Source organism: Hesperophylax consimilis, chromosome 9, assembly GCF_061612785.1.
Source record: "Hesperophylax consimilis isolate HC1 chromosome 9, BYU_Hcon_1.0, whole genome shotgun sequence".
In the NCBI taxonomy this organism is placed as follows: Eukaryota; Metazoa; Arthropoda; class Insecta; order Trichoptera; family Limnephilidae; genus Hesperophylax; species Hesperophylax consimilis.
In genome coordinates, this window is record NC_142844.1 from 35,581,444 (window position 1) to 35,600,437 (window position 18,994).

General features: G+C 33.9%; 1 protein-coding gene across 1 annotated transcript in view; it reads right to left on the reverse strand.

The window, feature by feature from the left end:
• LKRSDH (lysine ketoglutarate reductase/saccharopine dehydrogenase) overlaps positions 1-18,769 on the reverse strand; it is a 418,858-nt gene extending 400,089 nt beyond the window's left edge. Inside the window, exon 1 of the mRNA XM_089635917.1 lies at positions 18,520-18,769. Coding sequence (XP_089492043.1) covers positions 18,520-18,594 — 75 coding nt within the window. The 5' untranslated portion in view covers positions 18,595-18,769. The remainder of the gene's footprint in view (positions 1-18,519) is intronic.
• Between the last annotated feature and the right edge of the window lie 225 nt (positions 18,770-18,994).

The following is an 18,994-nucleotide window of genomic DNA, read 5'->3' on the forward strand; positions in this document are numbered from 1 at the left end:
CCACACAGGAGGCATCGAGGAAAATATTTTCCCTAGGGGCCTATGTCATCTTTGGGGTGGTATTGGGTGGAGGGACTTTTTGAGGAGAGGAAGGAGTAAACATGGGTATTAAAGAGACCCATGTTGTAAGAGGGATCAAACACTTCAACATAAATCGTTCCACAACCGAACTGTTGAACTCAAGAACTAGTCGTAAAAACGACCCGATCTCATGTGATAATGTCAACCGTGTACAAATGCTCCATTGAATTACCAGTATAGCAAGGTATAACCGAAAGAATGTTTACTTTTTTTTTAAATAAGTAAATGATATACTGGCGAAAATAACAAAGTAAGGTAGATTTGAACTTCGAGCATACAGACACTATCACAATACATTATACACAACAAGAGTGTAATTATATGTACAGTAAATTGTATAAATAACTAATTATTTCTCAAATAAAATAAAGGCGTCATCCAGGTAGGTACCGCCATAATATATAGCAGCGCCATATAAAAGGACACCACTCAGAATTGACACGTTTCTTGAAATGGGTCTGTATATATTTAGTGCCCAGAATTGAATTGATGAGTCGGGTTCTCTCAACCTTTTTCTGTGTCCCTTTCCCCTCCCTCTTTACTTTTACCAAGCAACATTCCACTTTATTTGGTAAACCAGAGTCCCAAAGCCTCTAGGCGCTTGTTTCTACTGCTGTGCCACTATACTAGGCAATATATAACAAAAATGTATGAGGTCAATATAGAGGGACGAATTTTCAGTGAGATGCGATTTCGGCTATTTGCCTCTGATGTTTTTTTTCAATTAGAATATTTCCTATATTTAATATACACGGTGTTAAGGGACGTATTTGACTTACTTATTTGGAGTAATAAATTTAAAATAGAAAATTTGGTCTCCGGTGACATTGTTGCTGTTGATATTTTTTTGATGATGTCATCACTGATCACTCAACCGAATAACCACCGAACTCCTCGCTCGAACCTAGCTATCCAATATCTGCTGATTTCTTATGTTTTTACGTAATTGTAAAAAGCATTCACTTTGTGGCTCATCATAATTTATAATAAAAACACATAAATTTGTTTTTGACCACGATAGTTTTATTTTCACTCTACCGGTTTCGGAAGATCCCTTCCTTCGTCAGGAGAATATTTAAAACTAATCTACTACACAAAATATTGACACATAAATACAAAAATGTTAAGTGTTTGAGAGAGATGTCGACAAAGTGGAAGGGGTAATTACGGGAATTCCAGGAAGAACAGAGCGGTTAACTGGAAATATGTCAAGAATAGGACTTTTTTTTTTTTACAGTAATACCGCACAAGAGTCCCAACTGCTCCCGTCTGGAGCCAGTGAGACTATGGCATCCCCAATTGGGGTATGTTGTGAGGCTGAGGGTATTGGGGAGGGGAGGGAGATGGGGAAGAGGAAGGTGGGGAAGTACCTGGCTATTCAGATCTGGTCACCAAACACGGCTAAAGCCATTTCAAGCAACGTTTCAATTCTGAATGGTGGTCTTACACCAGGGCGATACTGAGAGTATCTTCCACTCTGGAACGTGCCGCAAATATACTATATATTATTTTAAATGAATTAATTGTGAAATAACACAAATTAATCAAATAAAATTTATTTGCGCACGCCGGGTTCGAACCCGCGACCTTCGGATCTGTAGTCAAAAGCGTATACCACTAGACCACGCCGGCCGTCAAAGGACTATAAGACAGATTAATTTGGTTATTTATTATACTGGAGTTATTATTGATGGCTTTTCTGATTTCAAGTGCTTCTAAATTATCTAATTTTTTGCCTTTATTACTACGGTGAAGAATTTTAACCCCTGTATCTTTACTAAAAGTATGATCGGTGGAAATGAGATGATTGGCAAACTCTGAAAAATTATTGTTATTTAAACATCTTAAATGTTCGGTGATTCTAATATTTATATTTCTAGTTGTCTTACCTATGTAGAACGATTGACAATCATTGCAACATAGTTGGTAAATGCCTGAGTGGCTAAATTTGTGATCTTTATCTTTAGTATTTTTAAGTAATTTTCCCAAGTTGTTATCAGTATAGAACGCGGGTTTAATGTGGGTAGGCAAATTTTTTGTACTAAGTGAAGAAAAATTGGATATGTATAAGATTTTACGCCATTGAAAGGGATTTATGATTTTATTATTAGTTTCAGGTGTACCAAATAAAAATGTATTCGTCGAAATGAGTTTAAGTTTCTTATTCAGCATCAGCATCAGCAGGGAGGAATTCGCCACCGTTAATCTCCACTTCCTACGGTGTACAGCATCGGCCTGTGGAATTCGCCACCGTGCGCATTGGCGTGGAGGAATCCGTAACGGAATCCGTAAGAATCTCCAGGAAGATCAGTGATATTCAGCACCAGCTGACCACAACATCAATGAGCACAGATCCACATCCCGACGTGATGTGACCTAGCTGACATGCATCCCAACATGATGCATACGGTGACCGGATAAATCATCAAAATATAAGTCATCACATCTTCAAAAAGTTATATAAAGTCATGGAAAGTGATGAAACAAAAACTTTATAGTTTAGATTTAAATTTTTTTTCATCGTTTTTAATGACTTTATATCACTTTAAAAGTGTGTTGAATAGTCACTGTGTTGAGTTATCATGGAACCATGCATACTACCATTACTGTCTACGTATAATAAACACAGTGATAACTACATCAACATCTTTTACTGTCTCTGCCTATTTTTCAATTGGTTCATATTTAAAGATAGAAGAAATACTCACTTTCATAATGGTTTAACGATTTTAACCGTTTTTTTTCGAAAAACAGTAATTAGTGGAGTTTTCCCAGAAAACGTATTTGTGTAAGACCCTTTGTGTAAGGTTTGGTTCATCGAGGTGCAAAAATGTTATCAATAGTAACAGGAATTATAGCGCTTTTCGTTTTATACAAAGAATGAACGTTATAAATAATTTTCTCCGAACTAATTACTTCCTACGTTATTACGCGCGAATTATTTTTCAGACAGAATATACACTAAATTGTTATTCTCTGAAAAACATCGTCAACAAAATAACGAGATTAAATTGTTACTTTAGTTATTTACGTTTTATTCTGAATCTTTTTTCTGAAAAGAAGCAAAAATGTTTGTTATACCCTTATTTAGAAGGCAGATTTACACAGTAAAAAGTATTCTTTGTTTTAAAATGTCAATCACAGAATAAGGGCCACGTTTTTAATGTGGAGTCATCGACAATTTTATTAATAATCATTTGAAGAGATAAATAATCAGACTTAAAATATTATTCTCCGAACTGGTATTTTACTACTCTTTACCCGGGCGCATCTGAGCGTAATATAGATACGTAATATTAGGCAAAGTTCAAAATGGTTTCAATTCGAAAATGAATCAATTTCCTTAGTGTGTTCAGAAGGTGCGTGTATTTTTAACGGGAAAATATAAACTGATTCTCTGAAGTTGGGCTATCGATAAATGGGATTCGTCTCATCTAAATATCCTGAACTTATGAATCATCTCTATTCTTCAATTTTGCGAGGAAATCTGGTCAACAAACCAAGTGTAGATACGAATGATAGAAATGTGGATCTATTCGTATTCTAAACAGAGGGGTTGAATATTCTTCTTCGTCGAATGGTTATGTGTACTTGCATAAGGAATAAAAAAACAAGAATACTCACATACCTTAATATATTATTCACTATAAACCAGTAATTCCTAGTATTATTTGTAGTATTAATATAGATCAATTTGGGAGGCGGGTATTCGTACTGCCGCCCTGGGAACCATTTATACCAACACCGCCGCCATAGGTCACTCCAAGAGGTTTACTACGTTTGTTGACATGGCAGGGGTGTCCGGCTTCATGAGGTGAGGTTTGTCTAGACCCCCAGCCTGCCTTGAATTAACTAACTAACTAACTAACCATCACGCCGTTTCCCCGCAGGGGTAGGCAGAGAGGACGGACCGCCTTGAATTAAATTTTCTTAAAACTATTAACGTCCCATGTGATAATTATTTATTTTTTTCGTAAAAAGATTCCCTTCCCTTGCTTGTCCAACAACCGGCTGGTGGGATAGTTCTTCTGTCCTTACATTTTGCAGACAGGGGCACCCTTGTGATGGTATTACACCAAATGAAAATGGAGCAGGATAAGCAACGGGAATTCCTTTCTGTAGCTGGCCCTACAGAACTACCCCTTAAGTTCTTTGTCAGTGCTTATTCCGATCAGTTCTTCTTGTCATATGATATCCGATTCTTCAACATTCCACTTCCACAGTCAGAATGTCCTCAAACTTAGTTTTTAAATCTGTCTGAAGTACATTTAAATGTTGAACAACAAGTTGGGAATCTACGAAAATTCGCAGCTTCCGATGTGCAATGTTTTGCTTCAATATATTAATACTGACGAGAAAAGGAACGTGTAATTTTATTTATATACCTCAATAAACAACTTTACCAAATATAAAAATACAAATATCAAGTATTACGTAAACTGTGTTATTTGTATGGTGTCATCTACGGAAGTCCAAAATGTTGACTTAAGATAAATGGGGGTCCGCTTGTATGTACCCCCATTTGAATCTCGTGGACCCCCAAATTTTTTTCTCACTGACATAGACCCCCAGCAAGCCGATATCCACCCCTGGGGGTCTATATAGATCACTTTGGAAACCTCTGGTCTAGATCTTACTAGCGGATGCATTTGCCCACCTTCTGCGTGGTTGCACTTACTGAGAGACTGGTTGAAGGAGACCTTTTGACTTTCTCCAACTGGACTCTTACGACCCATCGTCCTGCGCCTTAATAGAAGAGATGGATCCAAACATCCGTCTTTCTTGGACACATTTACCCCAAATTATTACTTCCCCTCATACCTCTTTTCTTCCCAAAACTTCTTCTCCTTCCTTTCTCTAAAAATACCATACATAAAGCATCTTCAAAGATAACTAGAAGATGAAAAAGATGAAGAAGATTCCTCATGTGTGGAGCTAATATAAAAAAATAATAATAACAAATAAAAAATAAATAAAAGATGCCATTTTGGTCTTCAATGATTACTTTTTTTCAACTGAAAACATAAAAAATCAGAAGATTTTAGAGAGTTTGGGTTAGGGCTAGGCTTAGACAATAACAATATTTTAACAATATTATTTCTCTCGAGGTGTAGTCAGGGATTTGGGCGGTTACTCGGAAGAGTGACCATTGATGACATATGAAAAATGTTTTTAGAGAGACAACCAGAGATTGCCTTCCCTTTAACCGAGCATATCGATTCAACCAAGTTCTCAAAAAAAATCCCGAAAAAAACAATGTTTATTTCATCTATTTTCTTAATTCATTCAAAAAAATAATTTTGTTCACCAAAAAAGTTGATAGCATGCATTCTCTTCGATAACGAGTCTATCGGCCGAGTTTCAGCTAGATCTGATGTCGGGAAAGGGGTTAATTTCCACTTCCAAGATTCCACTTCATTCATTCAACAAGAAAACAAAATCAAAATTCAAATATGTGAATAAAAATGCTGAAAATTAAGGGTTTGTATAATATTATTTGTATAAAATTATTTTAATTTACTAATAACCTTCAAATACCCAGTGAAATGGATTATTTGTGGCCTGTGGGCGTTGGTTTGCGGCAGTATATTGCCGCCCTAATATTGCTTCAAAAACATTTATTTACTTAGTTTAATATTATATATTGAAAATATATACAATAAAGTGGTATTAACCCTTCAGGCTTCGGAAGGACATTTCTAGCCACAAACATCAAATTCTATTATAGCCTTTGAAGGACAGATCTGACCGGGGTGTCAACACATTATAAAATTATTTTTATCTTTTTTTCTATAATTCTTAGATATTTGATATGTTCGTCGTTGGAAAGATAAAAAAGTATTCTTCACAGTTTGTTTCAAATACTTTTTACATTATTACATGAATCATTTTTTTTTTAATTTTCAAAGTTTATGATTACGAATTGGCGTCATTTTTTCATTGATAGTTGAAAGTAAAAAAAAAAAAATTTTAAACAATTTATTGTATAAACGGCATAAAAAGTGAAATGACAATTTTATTACTGCTTTCCTATACAAAAGGAATATGTTTTATAAATATTGAATTCTTTCAAAATTACGGACAATCCAATTCAAAACGTCCTGGTAGGTTTTTTTGTTAACATTTTTATGTTTGATATTAAAAAATATTGTTTAGGAAGATCAATGTTTTTTTTAAATGCAAATATTTCAAATAAAATTTTATCTATTTTCTAAAACAGTATTTTTTTAACTTAAAAAATAAGTGATATGTAGCACATTTTAGATGCTTAGGAATCATTCTAAAATTCCAAGAAAATTCACCATGTCGTTGGGTCTTGTTGGTAAAAATATTTAAAAACGTGAAGGGTTAGAAAAAAGTTATTTTATTCTAAGTATTAATAAAAAAGTTCTGCTAAAATAATGAATATCGACATTAATGTTGAACCTGAATGTTGCCATTATTTGAGCATCATATTTTTCAAAGTAAATAAAACTTCACTTAGCCAAACGAAACTGTATAATGCCCTACCAAATCAGACAAAAACTATAAAAACTAGTATATTTATAACTAACGTCAAAACATGGCTCAGAGAACTGACTGACAATCAACTTGCAATCATTATTTATTTATTTAATGCCCATGTGGGCTTTAACAAACATGTGGTATACATAATCATTATCTCAACAGTAATCATAAAGTAATTTTTTTCTATTAAAATTATATAGAACTTACGCAGTAGAATATTATAATGCTAACCTTAACTATTATTGAGATATGTTATTATAGCCTTCTTATAACTGTATTCCTCGTGGTTGAACATATCTACAATTTCTGCGAAAGTATTGCCAACTGAATAATAGGTACAAGATAGTACCTAAATGACTTAGTCCTGCTATTGTTGATGCGATTAAAAAGAATTTTCTAGTCGATATGTTGAAGTTGATAAGTCTCTGCAAATTAGGGCTGTCTATAATTCCATTAACAATTGTAACATTTAAGTTCAAGTCGGAAACGATTAATTTATCTGAGAGTTTTAATAATTTTAATTCTATCATCGAGTGGTTGTCATGTCATATTCTGTAATACATGTTTTTTTAATAAATAACTTATTATAATTACCACTAGAAATAAATTTAACAATGCGAATAATACTAGAGCGCAACATTTTATGCATAAAATTAACGTGATGAGGGATAATGTCTAAGATAAATAATTTACAATCACGAGACACAAACAAGGGACCGAAATGCAAAACAAATTAATTTGTCAATAAGGAAAAAATCACACACAATTGATTTTACCAGGCCATCTCACTATTCGATAAAATTTCGAAAAAAATTATTGCGATTGAAAACGTGTTTTTTTTACATAAACTCCACACAGGAGGCATCGAGGAAAATATTTTCCCTAGGGGCCTATGTCATCTTTGGGGTGGTATTGGGTGGAGGGACTTTTTGAGGAGAGGAAGGAGTAAACATGGGTATTAAAGAGACCCATGTTGTAAGAGGGATCAAACACTTCAACATAAATCGTTCCACAACCGAACTGTTGAACTCAAGAACTAGTCGTAAAAACGACCCGATCTCATGTGATAATGTCAACCGTGTACAAATGCTCCATTGAATTACCAGTATAGCAAGGTATAACCGAAAGAATGTTTACTTTTTTTTTAAATAAGTAAATGATATACTGGCGAAAATAACAAAGTAAGGTAGATTTGAACTTCGAGCATACAGACACTATCACAATACATTATACACAACAAGAGTGTAATTATATGTACAGTAAATTGTATAAATAACTAATTATTTCTCAAATAAAATAAAGGCGTCATCCAGGTAGGTACCGCCATAATATATAGCAGCGCCATATAAAAGGACACCACTCAGAATTGACACGTTTCTTGAAATGGGTCTGTATATATTTAGTGCCCAGAATTGAATTGATGAGTCGGGTTCTCTCAACCTTTTTCTGTGTCCCTTTCCCCTCCCTCTTTACTTTTACCAAGCAACATTCCACTTTATTTGGTAAACCAGAGTCCCAAAGCCTCTAGGCGCTTGTTTCTACTGCTGTGCCACTATACTAGGCAATATATAACAAAAATGTATGAGGTCAATATAGAGGGACGAATTTTCAGTGAGATGCGATTTCGGCTATTTGCCTCTGATGTTTTTTTTCAATTAGAATATTTCCTATATTTAATATACACGGTGTTAAGGGACGTATTTGACTTACTTATTTGGAGTAATAAATTTAAAATAGAAAATTTGGTCTCCGGTGACATTGTTGCTGTTGATATTTTTTTGATGATGTCATCACTGATCACTCAACCGAATAACCACCGAACTCCTCGCTCGAACCTAGCTATCCAATATCTGCTGATTTCTTATGTTTTTACGTAATTGTAAAAAGCATTCACTTTGTGGCTCATCATAATTTATAATAAAAACACATAAATTTGTTTTTGACCACGATAGTTTTATTTTCACTCTACCGGTTTCGGAAGATCCCTTCCTTCGTCAGGAGAATATTTAAAACTAATCTACTACACAAAATATTGACACATAAATACAAAAATGTTAAGTGTTTGAGAGAGATGTCGACAAAGTGGAAGGGGTAATTACGGGAATTCCAGGAAGAACAGAGCGGTTAACTGGAAATATGTCAAGAATAGGACTTTTTTTTTTTTTTTTTACAGTAATACCGCACAAGAGTCCCAACTGCTCCCGTCTGGAGCCAGTGAGACTATGGCATCCCCAATTGGGGTATGTTGTGAGGCTGAGGGTATTGGGGAGGGGAGGGAGATGGGGAAGAGGAAGGTGGGGAAGTACCTGGCTATTCAGATCTGGTCACCAAACACGGCTAAAGCCATTTCAAGCAACGTTTCAATTCTGAATGGTGGTCTTACACCAGGGCGATACTGAGAGTATCTTCCACTCTGGAACGTGCCGCAAATATACTATATATTATTTTAAATGAATTAATTGTGAAATAACACAAATTAATCAAATAAAATTTATTTGCGCACGCCGGGTTCGAACCCGCGACCTTCGGATCTGTAGTCAAAAGCGTATACCACTAGACCACGCCGGCCGTCAAAGGACTATAAGACAGATTAATTTGGTTATTTATTATACTGGAGTTATTATTGATGGCTTTTCTGATTTCAAGTGCTTCTAAATTATCTAATTTTTTGCCTTTATTACTACGGTGAAGAATTTTAACCCCTGTATCTTTACTAAAAGTATGATCGGTGGAAATGAGATGATTGGCAAACTCTGAAAAATTATTGTTATTTAAACATCTTAAATGTTCGGTGATTCTAATATTTATATTTCTAGTTGTCTTACCTATGTAGAACGATTGACAATCATTGCAACATAGTTGGTAAATGCCTGAGTGGCTAAATTTGTGATCTTTATCTTTAGTATTTTTAAGTAATTTTCCCAAGTTGTTATCAGTATAGAACGCGGGTTTAATGTGGGTAGGCAAATTTTTTGTACTAAGTGAAGAAAAATTGGATATGTATAAGATTTTACGCCATTGAAAGGGATTTATGATTTTATTATTAGTTTCAGGTGTACCAAATAAAAATGTATTCGTCGAAATGAGTTTAAGTTTCTTATTCAGGATTTTATCAAATAAGTGTGTCGAGTAACCATTATTTAGAGCAATTTGTTTTATTTTTGACAGTTCAATTTCGAAATTAACAGCTGATAGTGGGATTTTTACTAAGCGGTGTACCATTGAATGATAGGCAGAATGTTTGTGTGATATCGGGTGGTTTGACGTGTTTTTTTTTTTTTTTTTTTTTTTTTTTTTTTTTATTGTTTAACTTATAACATTGTTACATTGTACATAAAATAAGTTAAAAATAAGTAATAGTGTAAAACATATGTTGTTGAATTTCTACTCCAATGAAGAGTGCTAGCTCTTGAGCTTGGCGTAGGAGTTATTTGACAATTATTTCATGTTTATATCAGTAATTAACATTATTACAGTACAATAAATATAAACTTAAAAGAGGATTGTGACGTTAATTTTGGTTGAAACATGAATTGAAGTTATAACATTTGATAGGTGATATTAATTTTTTTTAAAGATAAATTTGACCTTCTTTTTGAATAAAATAAAATCTGGTATTTTTTTCACTTCTTCGGGAAGACTATTAAAATATATTATGCCTTTGTAAATGTAGTTATTGTGTTATATATTGTATGTGTTATGTATAGTTATATCCGTGAATGTCGGTTTACGATAGATGTTAAATTCAATTGTATTATTTATTGAAGTTAGTGTTAAATCTAGAAAATTAATCGATGCATTACTGCCTACCTCTACAGTGAATTGAATTTTTTTATGAAATGAATTTATAAGAAGAAGGAATTTAGTTAGTTGCCGCTCTGTTCCCGTCCAGATACAAAAAATATCGTCTACATATCGTTTCCAAGTGAGAACATTATTTAAGAGTGATGACTTACAATTAAAAATCTTATTTTCTAAGTTATTCATAAAAATATCTGCCAAAAGTGGGCTAGTAGGAGCTCCCATAGGTAGCCCTTGGCTCTGTTGGAAGACGCAGTTGTTATACTGGAAATAATTTTGATTAAGGCACATATTGAATAAACGAGACAGGTCATCAATCATATCTTTATCTAAATTAGAGGATTTTAACATATCTACAATTATTTGTTTGCAATCAGTAGTTGGAACATTTGGAAATAAGTTAATTACATCAAACGAAATTAGCTTAGCATTATTGGGAATGAACAAGTCCTTAACTGAATTTATTAAATCAAATGAGTTTTTAATGGTATATTTGGGTGAAAACACATTAAAATTGTTGAAGACATTAGTGATATGAGAAGCTATTATGAAATTCGGGGAAGCACAGCATGACACGACAGGACGAATAGGTTCATTGATTTTATGTATTTTTAAAAACCCGTACAACTTGGGAATTTTAGGATTAGACTGCAAGAATTTATTCTGGTTAGGATAATCATCTTTAAAGATTTGGGATTTGCATGCATTTATTGAATTTTTTATATCTATTTGAAATTTATTAGTCGGATCTTTTTTTATAATAACGAAGTCGTCACTTTTTACGAAGTCTTCCATTTTTTCGTGGTAGGCCATTTTGTTCATTATGATCACAGTGTTTCCTTTGTCTGCCCTAGTAAGCACTAAATCCTTTTCAGCCAACGTTTTGCGAATTTTATTGGTGCATAAAATTTCTGGATGTATGACCTTTTTAATTTTATCTTTTGTTATTAGATTTTTAATTGTCTCAGCACTTTTGTACAGAAACGGTCTAGGTTGGTACGATAGAGCCGTTTCAATGTCCACTGCCACATTTTCAATAGCACTTTGTATGTTATTTTTATTGTAATTTAAATTATATTTTAGTCCTTTAGATAGTAAATTCATCTCTTCCGGGAGGAACACGTGGGAAGAGAGATTCTTCACTCGATCAAAAAATGTATGTTCTGGTTTATCTGGACACTGGTTACTGATGTTAGGTTTACAAAGATTTTGAAGTTTTTTATTTAATTTCCCCTGTTTTTTGAACGCCTTTTCCGAGGTATACATCCTTATTTTATCGGTTAAAAGAAGATTTGAAAGGTGCTTTTAAACAGAGAAACGAAATTAAACTTAAAATCATGCTACTACACACTGAACTAGTACACGATTTACATCCAGTCGAGTGGGTTTTATTCGACGATAAAATAAGGATGTATACCTCGGAAAAGGCGTTCAAAAAACAAGGGAAATTAAATAAAAAACTTCAAAATCTTTGTAAACCTAACATCAGTAACCAGTGTCCAGATAAACCAGAACATACATTTTTTGATCGAGTGAAGAATCTCTCTTCCCACGTGTTCCTCCCGGAAGAGATGAATTTACTATCTAAAGGACTAAAATATAATTTAAATTACAATAAAAATAACATACAAAGTGCTATTGAAAATGTGGCAGTGGACATTGAAACGGCTCTATCGTACCAACCTAGACCGTTTCTGTACAAAAGTGCTGAGACAATTAAAAATCTAATAACAAAAGATAAAATTAAAAAGGTCATACATCCAGAAATTTTATGCACCAATAAAATTCGCAAAACGTTGGCTGAAAAGGATTTAGTGCTTACTAGGGCAGACAAAGGAAACACTGTGATCATAATGAACAAAATGGCCTACCACGAAAAAATGGAAGACTTCGTAAAAAGTGACGACTTCGTTATTATAAAAAAAGATCCGACTAATAAATTTCAAATAGATATAAAAAATTCAATAAATGCATGCAAATCCCAAATCTTTAAAGATGATTATCCTAACCAGAATAAATTCTTGCAGTCTAATCCTAAAATTCCCAAGTTGTACGGGTTTTTAAAAATACATAAAATCAATGAACCTATTCGTCCTGTCGTGTCATGCTGTGCTTCCCCGAATTTCATAATAGCTTCTCATATCACTAATGTCTTCAACAATTTTAATGTGTTTTCACCCAAATATACCATTAAAAACTCATTTGATTTAATAAATTCAGTTAAGGACTTGTTCATTCCCAATAATGCTAAGCTAATTTCGTTTGATGTAATTAACTTATTTCCAAATGTTCCAACTACTGATTGCAAACAAATAATTGTAGATATGTTAAAATCCTCTAATTTAGATAAAGATATGATTGATGACCTGTCTCGTTTATTCAATATGTGCCTTAATCAAAATTATTTCCAGTATAACAACTGCGTCTTCCAACAGAGCCAAGGGCTACCTATGGGAGCTCCTACTAGCCCACTTTTGGCAGATATTTTTATGAATAACTTAGAAAATAAGATTTTTAATTGTAAGTCATCACTCTTAAATAATGTTCTCACTTGGAAACGATATGTAGACGATATTTTTTGTATCTGGACGGGAACAGAGCGGCAACTAACTAAATTCCTTCTTCTTATAAATTCATTTCATAAAAAAATTCAATTCACTGTAGAGGTAGGCAGTAATGCATCGATTAATTTTCTAGATTTAACACTAACTTCAATAAATAATACAATTGAATTTAACATCTATCGTAAACCGACATTCACGGATATAACTATACATAACACGTCAAACCACCCGATATCACACAAACATTCTGCCTATCATTCAATGGTACACCGCTTAGTAAAAATCCCACTATCAGCTGTTAATTTCGAAATTGAACTGTCAAAAATAAAACAAATTGCTCTAAATAATGGTTACTCGACACACTTATTTGATAAAATCCTGAATAAGAAACTTAAACTCATTTCGACGAATACATTTTTATTTGGTACACCTGAAACTAATAATAAAATCATAAATCCCTTTCAATGGCGTAAAATCTTATACATATCCAATTTTTCTTCACTTAGTACAAAAAATTTGCCTACCCACATTAAACCCGCGTTCTATACTGATAACAACTTGGGAAAATTACTTAAAAATACTAAAGATAAAGATCACAAATTTAGCCACTCAGGCATTTACCAACTATGTTGCAATGATTGTCAATCGTTCTACATAGGTAAGACAACTAGAAATATAAATATTAGAATCACCGAACATTTAAGATGTTTAAATAACAATAATTTTTCAGAGTTTGCCAATCATCTCATTTCCACCGATCATACTTTTAGTAAAGATACAGGGGTTAAAATTCTTCACCGTAGTAATAAAGGCAAAAAATTAGATAATTTAGAAGCACTTGAAATCAGAAAAGCCATCAATAATAACTCCAGTATAATAAATAACCAAATTAATCTGTCTTATAGTCCTATTCTTGACATATTTCCAGTTAACCGCTCTGTTCTTCCTGGAATTCCCGTAATTACCCCTTCCACTTTGTCGACATCTCTCTCAAACACTTAACATTTTTGTATTTATGTGTCAATATTTTGTGTAGTAGATTAGTTTTAAATATTCTCCTGACGAAGGAAGGGATCTTCCGAAACCGGTAGAGTGAAAATAAAACTATCGTGGTCAAAAACAAATTTATGTGTTTTTATTATATCTTATGTTTTTAGTTGAAACAAAACAGCTAAATTGTCACCGGAGACCAAAATTAAATTAACATTTTTTACTCCCGATAAATTTCAGGAATTACTAGTTTAATAAAGTCAAGTACGTTCCTTAACACCCTGTATAAGTACCAAAGATACTTATTACTTGGAGCACTGAAGCTAGTTGAAAATAATTTGACAATATTATCATGTATAAATTTAATATAGTGAAACTAAAAGTATTCATTTATTTATGTAGACACTAACTGTACCCAACTACGCCTTGCTGTGACTCAGTCTGTCTGTACAGACCCTGTTTAAAAAAATGTTTCTACCTTTCACAGGTAACACCTATTTAATGGTTCCATGATAACTCAACACAGTGACAATTCAACACACTTTTAAAAAGTAATACAAAGTCATTAGAAACGATGAAAATTTTTTTTTGTTTAACCTAACTTAACCTAACCTAACCTAGCCAAACCTACTTAACCCACTTAATGAAGTTTTTCTTTCATCACTTTCTATGACTTTATATAACTTTTTAAAGATGTGATGAATTATCATTGTGATGATTTATCCGGTCACCCTATTTAATATAGGTACATAAAAACTAACGCGTAATTCAACAATCAACATTTTGATCAATGAACATTTTTATTTATCTTGAAGATAGATAGGACACGCACAGTACATTTTATTACAAGTAATAAGATAAATGCATCTTTTAAATTTGTTGGTTATTTTTTTTATTTCAGATGACACACATACACTTCACTTTGACTTTGGTTCAAGATTTTGTTTATGATAGCCTATAGGTCTGAGACAGAGGTATGAAATCGTCGGATCACGACAATAGAAAAAATAATTTTTTTGTTGGATTTTGTTTAGGTATTAGAGCCAGGAAAGAGTCTAAAAGGGTCGAGAAGATGTACTAAGTGGCATGGATAGCTAAGAAGTGACTAGAGAGACTAAAATAGACTAGGAGAGATGAGGTGATTTTGCACAAGAGCGGCGCTGTATAAATCGTCCAAATATTATTATTGATAGAGACTATGATGGACTCGTCGAACGTTACAGCGGTGCTGCCAAGGTCTGTTATCTATGTGAGGATATTGTGTCAGCGCTCTTTATTAGCAGCAGACATACCTGAACGGATGACGAACCTCGTGCTGGCACTGTTGGTGGACGGGGTAGTCTCTCTCGCAGCAGCAGCTGGTACAGTTCCTTCACCACCTAGGATTCTTGCAGCAGAGTCTCCATCTTCTATCTTCATCGAACGTCACAGCGGTGCTGCCAAGGTCTGTTATCTATGTGAGGATATTGTGTCAGCGCTCTTTATTAGCAGCAGACACATGTCAGCGCTATATTAGCAGCAGACACATACCTGAACGGATGACGAACCTCGTGCTGGCACTGTTGGTGGACGCGGTAGTCTATCTCGATGCAGCAGTTGGTGCAGTTCCTTCACCACCTAGGATTCTTGCAGCCGAGTTTCAGTGGTGCTGCCAAGGTCTGTTATCTATGTGAGGATATTGTGTCAGCGCTTTATTAGCAGCAGACATATACCTGGATGGATGACGAACCTCATGTTGGCACTGTTGGTGGACTCTTTCGCTGCAGCAGCTGGTCCAGTTTCTTCACCACCTAGGATTCTTGCTGAAGAGTCTCCATCTTCTATCTTCATGTCACCTGTTCCTATTCTTTATTTTACTTTACTTAACTTCACTTTATTTTGGTAATATTTGTATATTTTTTAATACGTGCATCAACTGTAAAGCGCCCCTGAGGTGATAACTCACAAAAGCGGCGCTATAAAAATTGTCCAATATTTATTTATTTATTTTATCATGTAAAGTGGGCTTCAATTCAATATCTTTTCATCTGGGATGAAAATAGTTCTGGCAAACTGATTTTTGAAAAATTAACGTAACTAATTTCATATATTTTTGCTGAAAAAACGCGCCTTTTAAATAGCGTTATTTAAATGTCCCTTTCAAAAATGAAAAAACATTTTTTTATATTGAAATTGCTTAAAATATGAGCGCCTCTAATTTCTGAACACCATGTACGCATATGTGATAAATAGGTATACAAAATGCCGACTTTTAGTTCTACTATACTAAATTTGTACCTGATAATATTTTGTCACTGTACAGGCCTCCGTTGTTGAGGGGTAAGGCTCTCGACTAGCAAGCTGTAGGTCGCGGGTTCTTTTTAGTTGAATAATGTGTGCTATTTGACAAAATAATAATTAAAAATAGTATATAGTATATTTGCGGCACGTTTCAGAGTGTAAGACCATTTGGAATTGAAACGTTGCTTGAAATGGCTTTGGCCGTGTTTGTCACCAGATCTGATTCACCAGGAATTTACCATCTTCCCCCTCCCCATCGCCTTCCCATCCCCAATTACCTTCAGCCTCAGAACAAACATTGGGGATATTGGGGATGCCATATGCCCATCGGGTATATCATAGTCTCACTGGCTACAGATGGTTGGGAGCAATTGGGACTATTTTGCACTTTCACATAAAATAAAATATATATAAAAGGAAAATCAGTTTTACAATATTATTGTACCGGACAGCAGATGGGTGTACCTAATAATTGATTAATAATTAAGAAAATGAATATTCTGATATCACACATTTTACGATGAAGAATCCTTTGTGGTTTATCTCGCACGATGAGTCATCTTGCTAAGAATTTAAAGCACCGTACACGTGTCATATCGCCAGTTCAAGGATGAATTACTCGCACGACAAACCGTGGGACTTCAGTATATGTTTAGATTTAAGAATAATTACTCCACATTAACACGTGTAGAAATTAAGAATTCGAACCCAATAAATACGCAAAGAACTGGCTCAACCAGTTCAGTTGTCCGACGACTTTCGCAAGTTGTGTTTCTATTCAAATCCTTACCCAAGGTACCCCCAGAGGAAAGCGGCATTTACATTCAATGTCACTGGCGTAGGTGTCCAGTACAATTATCATGTATAAATTTCATACAGTGGAACTAAAAGTCGGCATTTTTTTCTAATTTCTTAACGCCACGTATACATAATATGAAAAAATTAACACATATTGCGTTAATTGTTAATTTTTATTCACCAAGCCGCATTTAGACGAGCGTAAAAAGATTCGACGTCGAAACATTTTGACGCAGCGATTAGCACTCGGGTCGTCAAACGCATTCTACCAAAACCTCCTAGATTACATCTAGAAGGTTTTGGCTCTATGGGCCATTTACAGCAAGCGACCTGTCAGCTTGCCATTTTTTGTTTCTATCACAAAATTTCGATCATACGTATGACGACGTCTTTTTTATTCTTTTTATCTAATTTTTTGTTAAACATTTGTTTAAAAGCATATGACCTTACTGGGGTACCCCGGTCTTAATATGGTATACAAAATTCCGACTTTGAAATAAGAAATAACGGCAAAATATCAACCGTTGATAACGTGTTATACATATGTACGATAATATCAGTTGTAGTTGCTATCCGACAAAGCATACTAAAATTTTAACAGGTACTGTTAATTAATTCCTTGGACCTACAATCCCGTTTTTAACCGAAATAACCAATAATTTGGGAGATTCTAAATAAATTACCAATAGTCATTTTTCTCCGTGTTTTTCCAGCAATAAATTCTTCCTGTAAAATGTGGTTAGAAAATAATTTACAGGCATACCAAGACATAAATGAAATGAAAAATTAAGTATCTACATACGAATAGATATCATATTTGTTTATGTTTGCTTACTATTTTAACAATACCTACATAGGTACTTGTGTACCTATACATCTGGTAATCTGGTAACTTGATTGATTTTACGGGTTTCTCTCGCAACGTGCTCAACGATATTCAAAAACATATATGGTCACTATAGCTGTATATAATTTTCCTGCAAACGTATTTTTGAGGATTCTAAAAATTACAATTTGACAATCAACGCCCAATTCCATGCCCAGGAACTCTGCTCATTTTAACTTTACAAACTCATAACCTGTAAGCAGGTATCTAATAAGCCACACTGACTAAAAAAAAACTGAATTATTTCACTGTGTTCTCTTTTCGAATTGATTCAATAACTACAACTTTACAAAATCTGTTCTACTTATAATTTAAACACTTTCCTTTTTTCTAATTTATCGTAAAACAATATCTTACATAATCTAAATACTGGGTACTAGTAATACTAGTACTTTATCAACTACTAATGCACAAACTAAAATGCTCAATAAATTATTAAGTCGTTGCCAGGAATTATAATGACTATCTCTAAGTGAATTTATTAAAATTCTCCCTGACTCCTGAGTGGTTATTAATTATTCTCTCTAAGTTACAGTAGGTAGATAGATACCTAATTAATGACAGCATATTATTCTTGTTGGCTGGCAACAAACTCGATTTATAGTTACTCACATGTTTTGATCTGCACCAAAAACTGGTCACCCTTCTTGACTCATCCCGCAGGAACTTTATTAAAGGGAGCATCATAACTTCACGATACACCTTCCGGGTGAGTATAATATAACAAAACTTAATTCACCAGTAAAACGGCGCTTACATTTGCTTAGTTTGTATATGATACGTTACGTGAAGAACTAAATATTCGTGTTGGAGAATTTGACTACCGTGCGATGTATACTAGCATTACATCAATGGAAGTTGCTCGTCGACACGCGACGCAAATTTTACTTTATCTCAATTATTGTTTGCGTCAAAAACGGGGCAAACAAAATGTTTTCGATGCGAAATATGAGATTATTATGACACGCTTAAATAGAATCAACCTGCCCTAAATACTAGTAGCGTACCTACTTACGTGTATGCATAGTCCCTGTGTTTTTAGCCCGTGCCGTTAACGTAATTTTTTACGGTCAGTGATTTATAATTG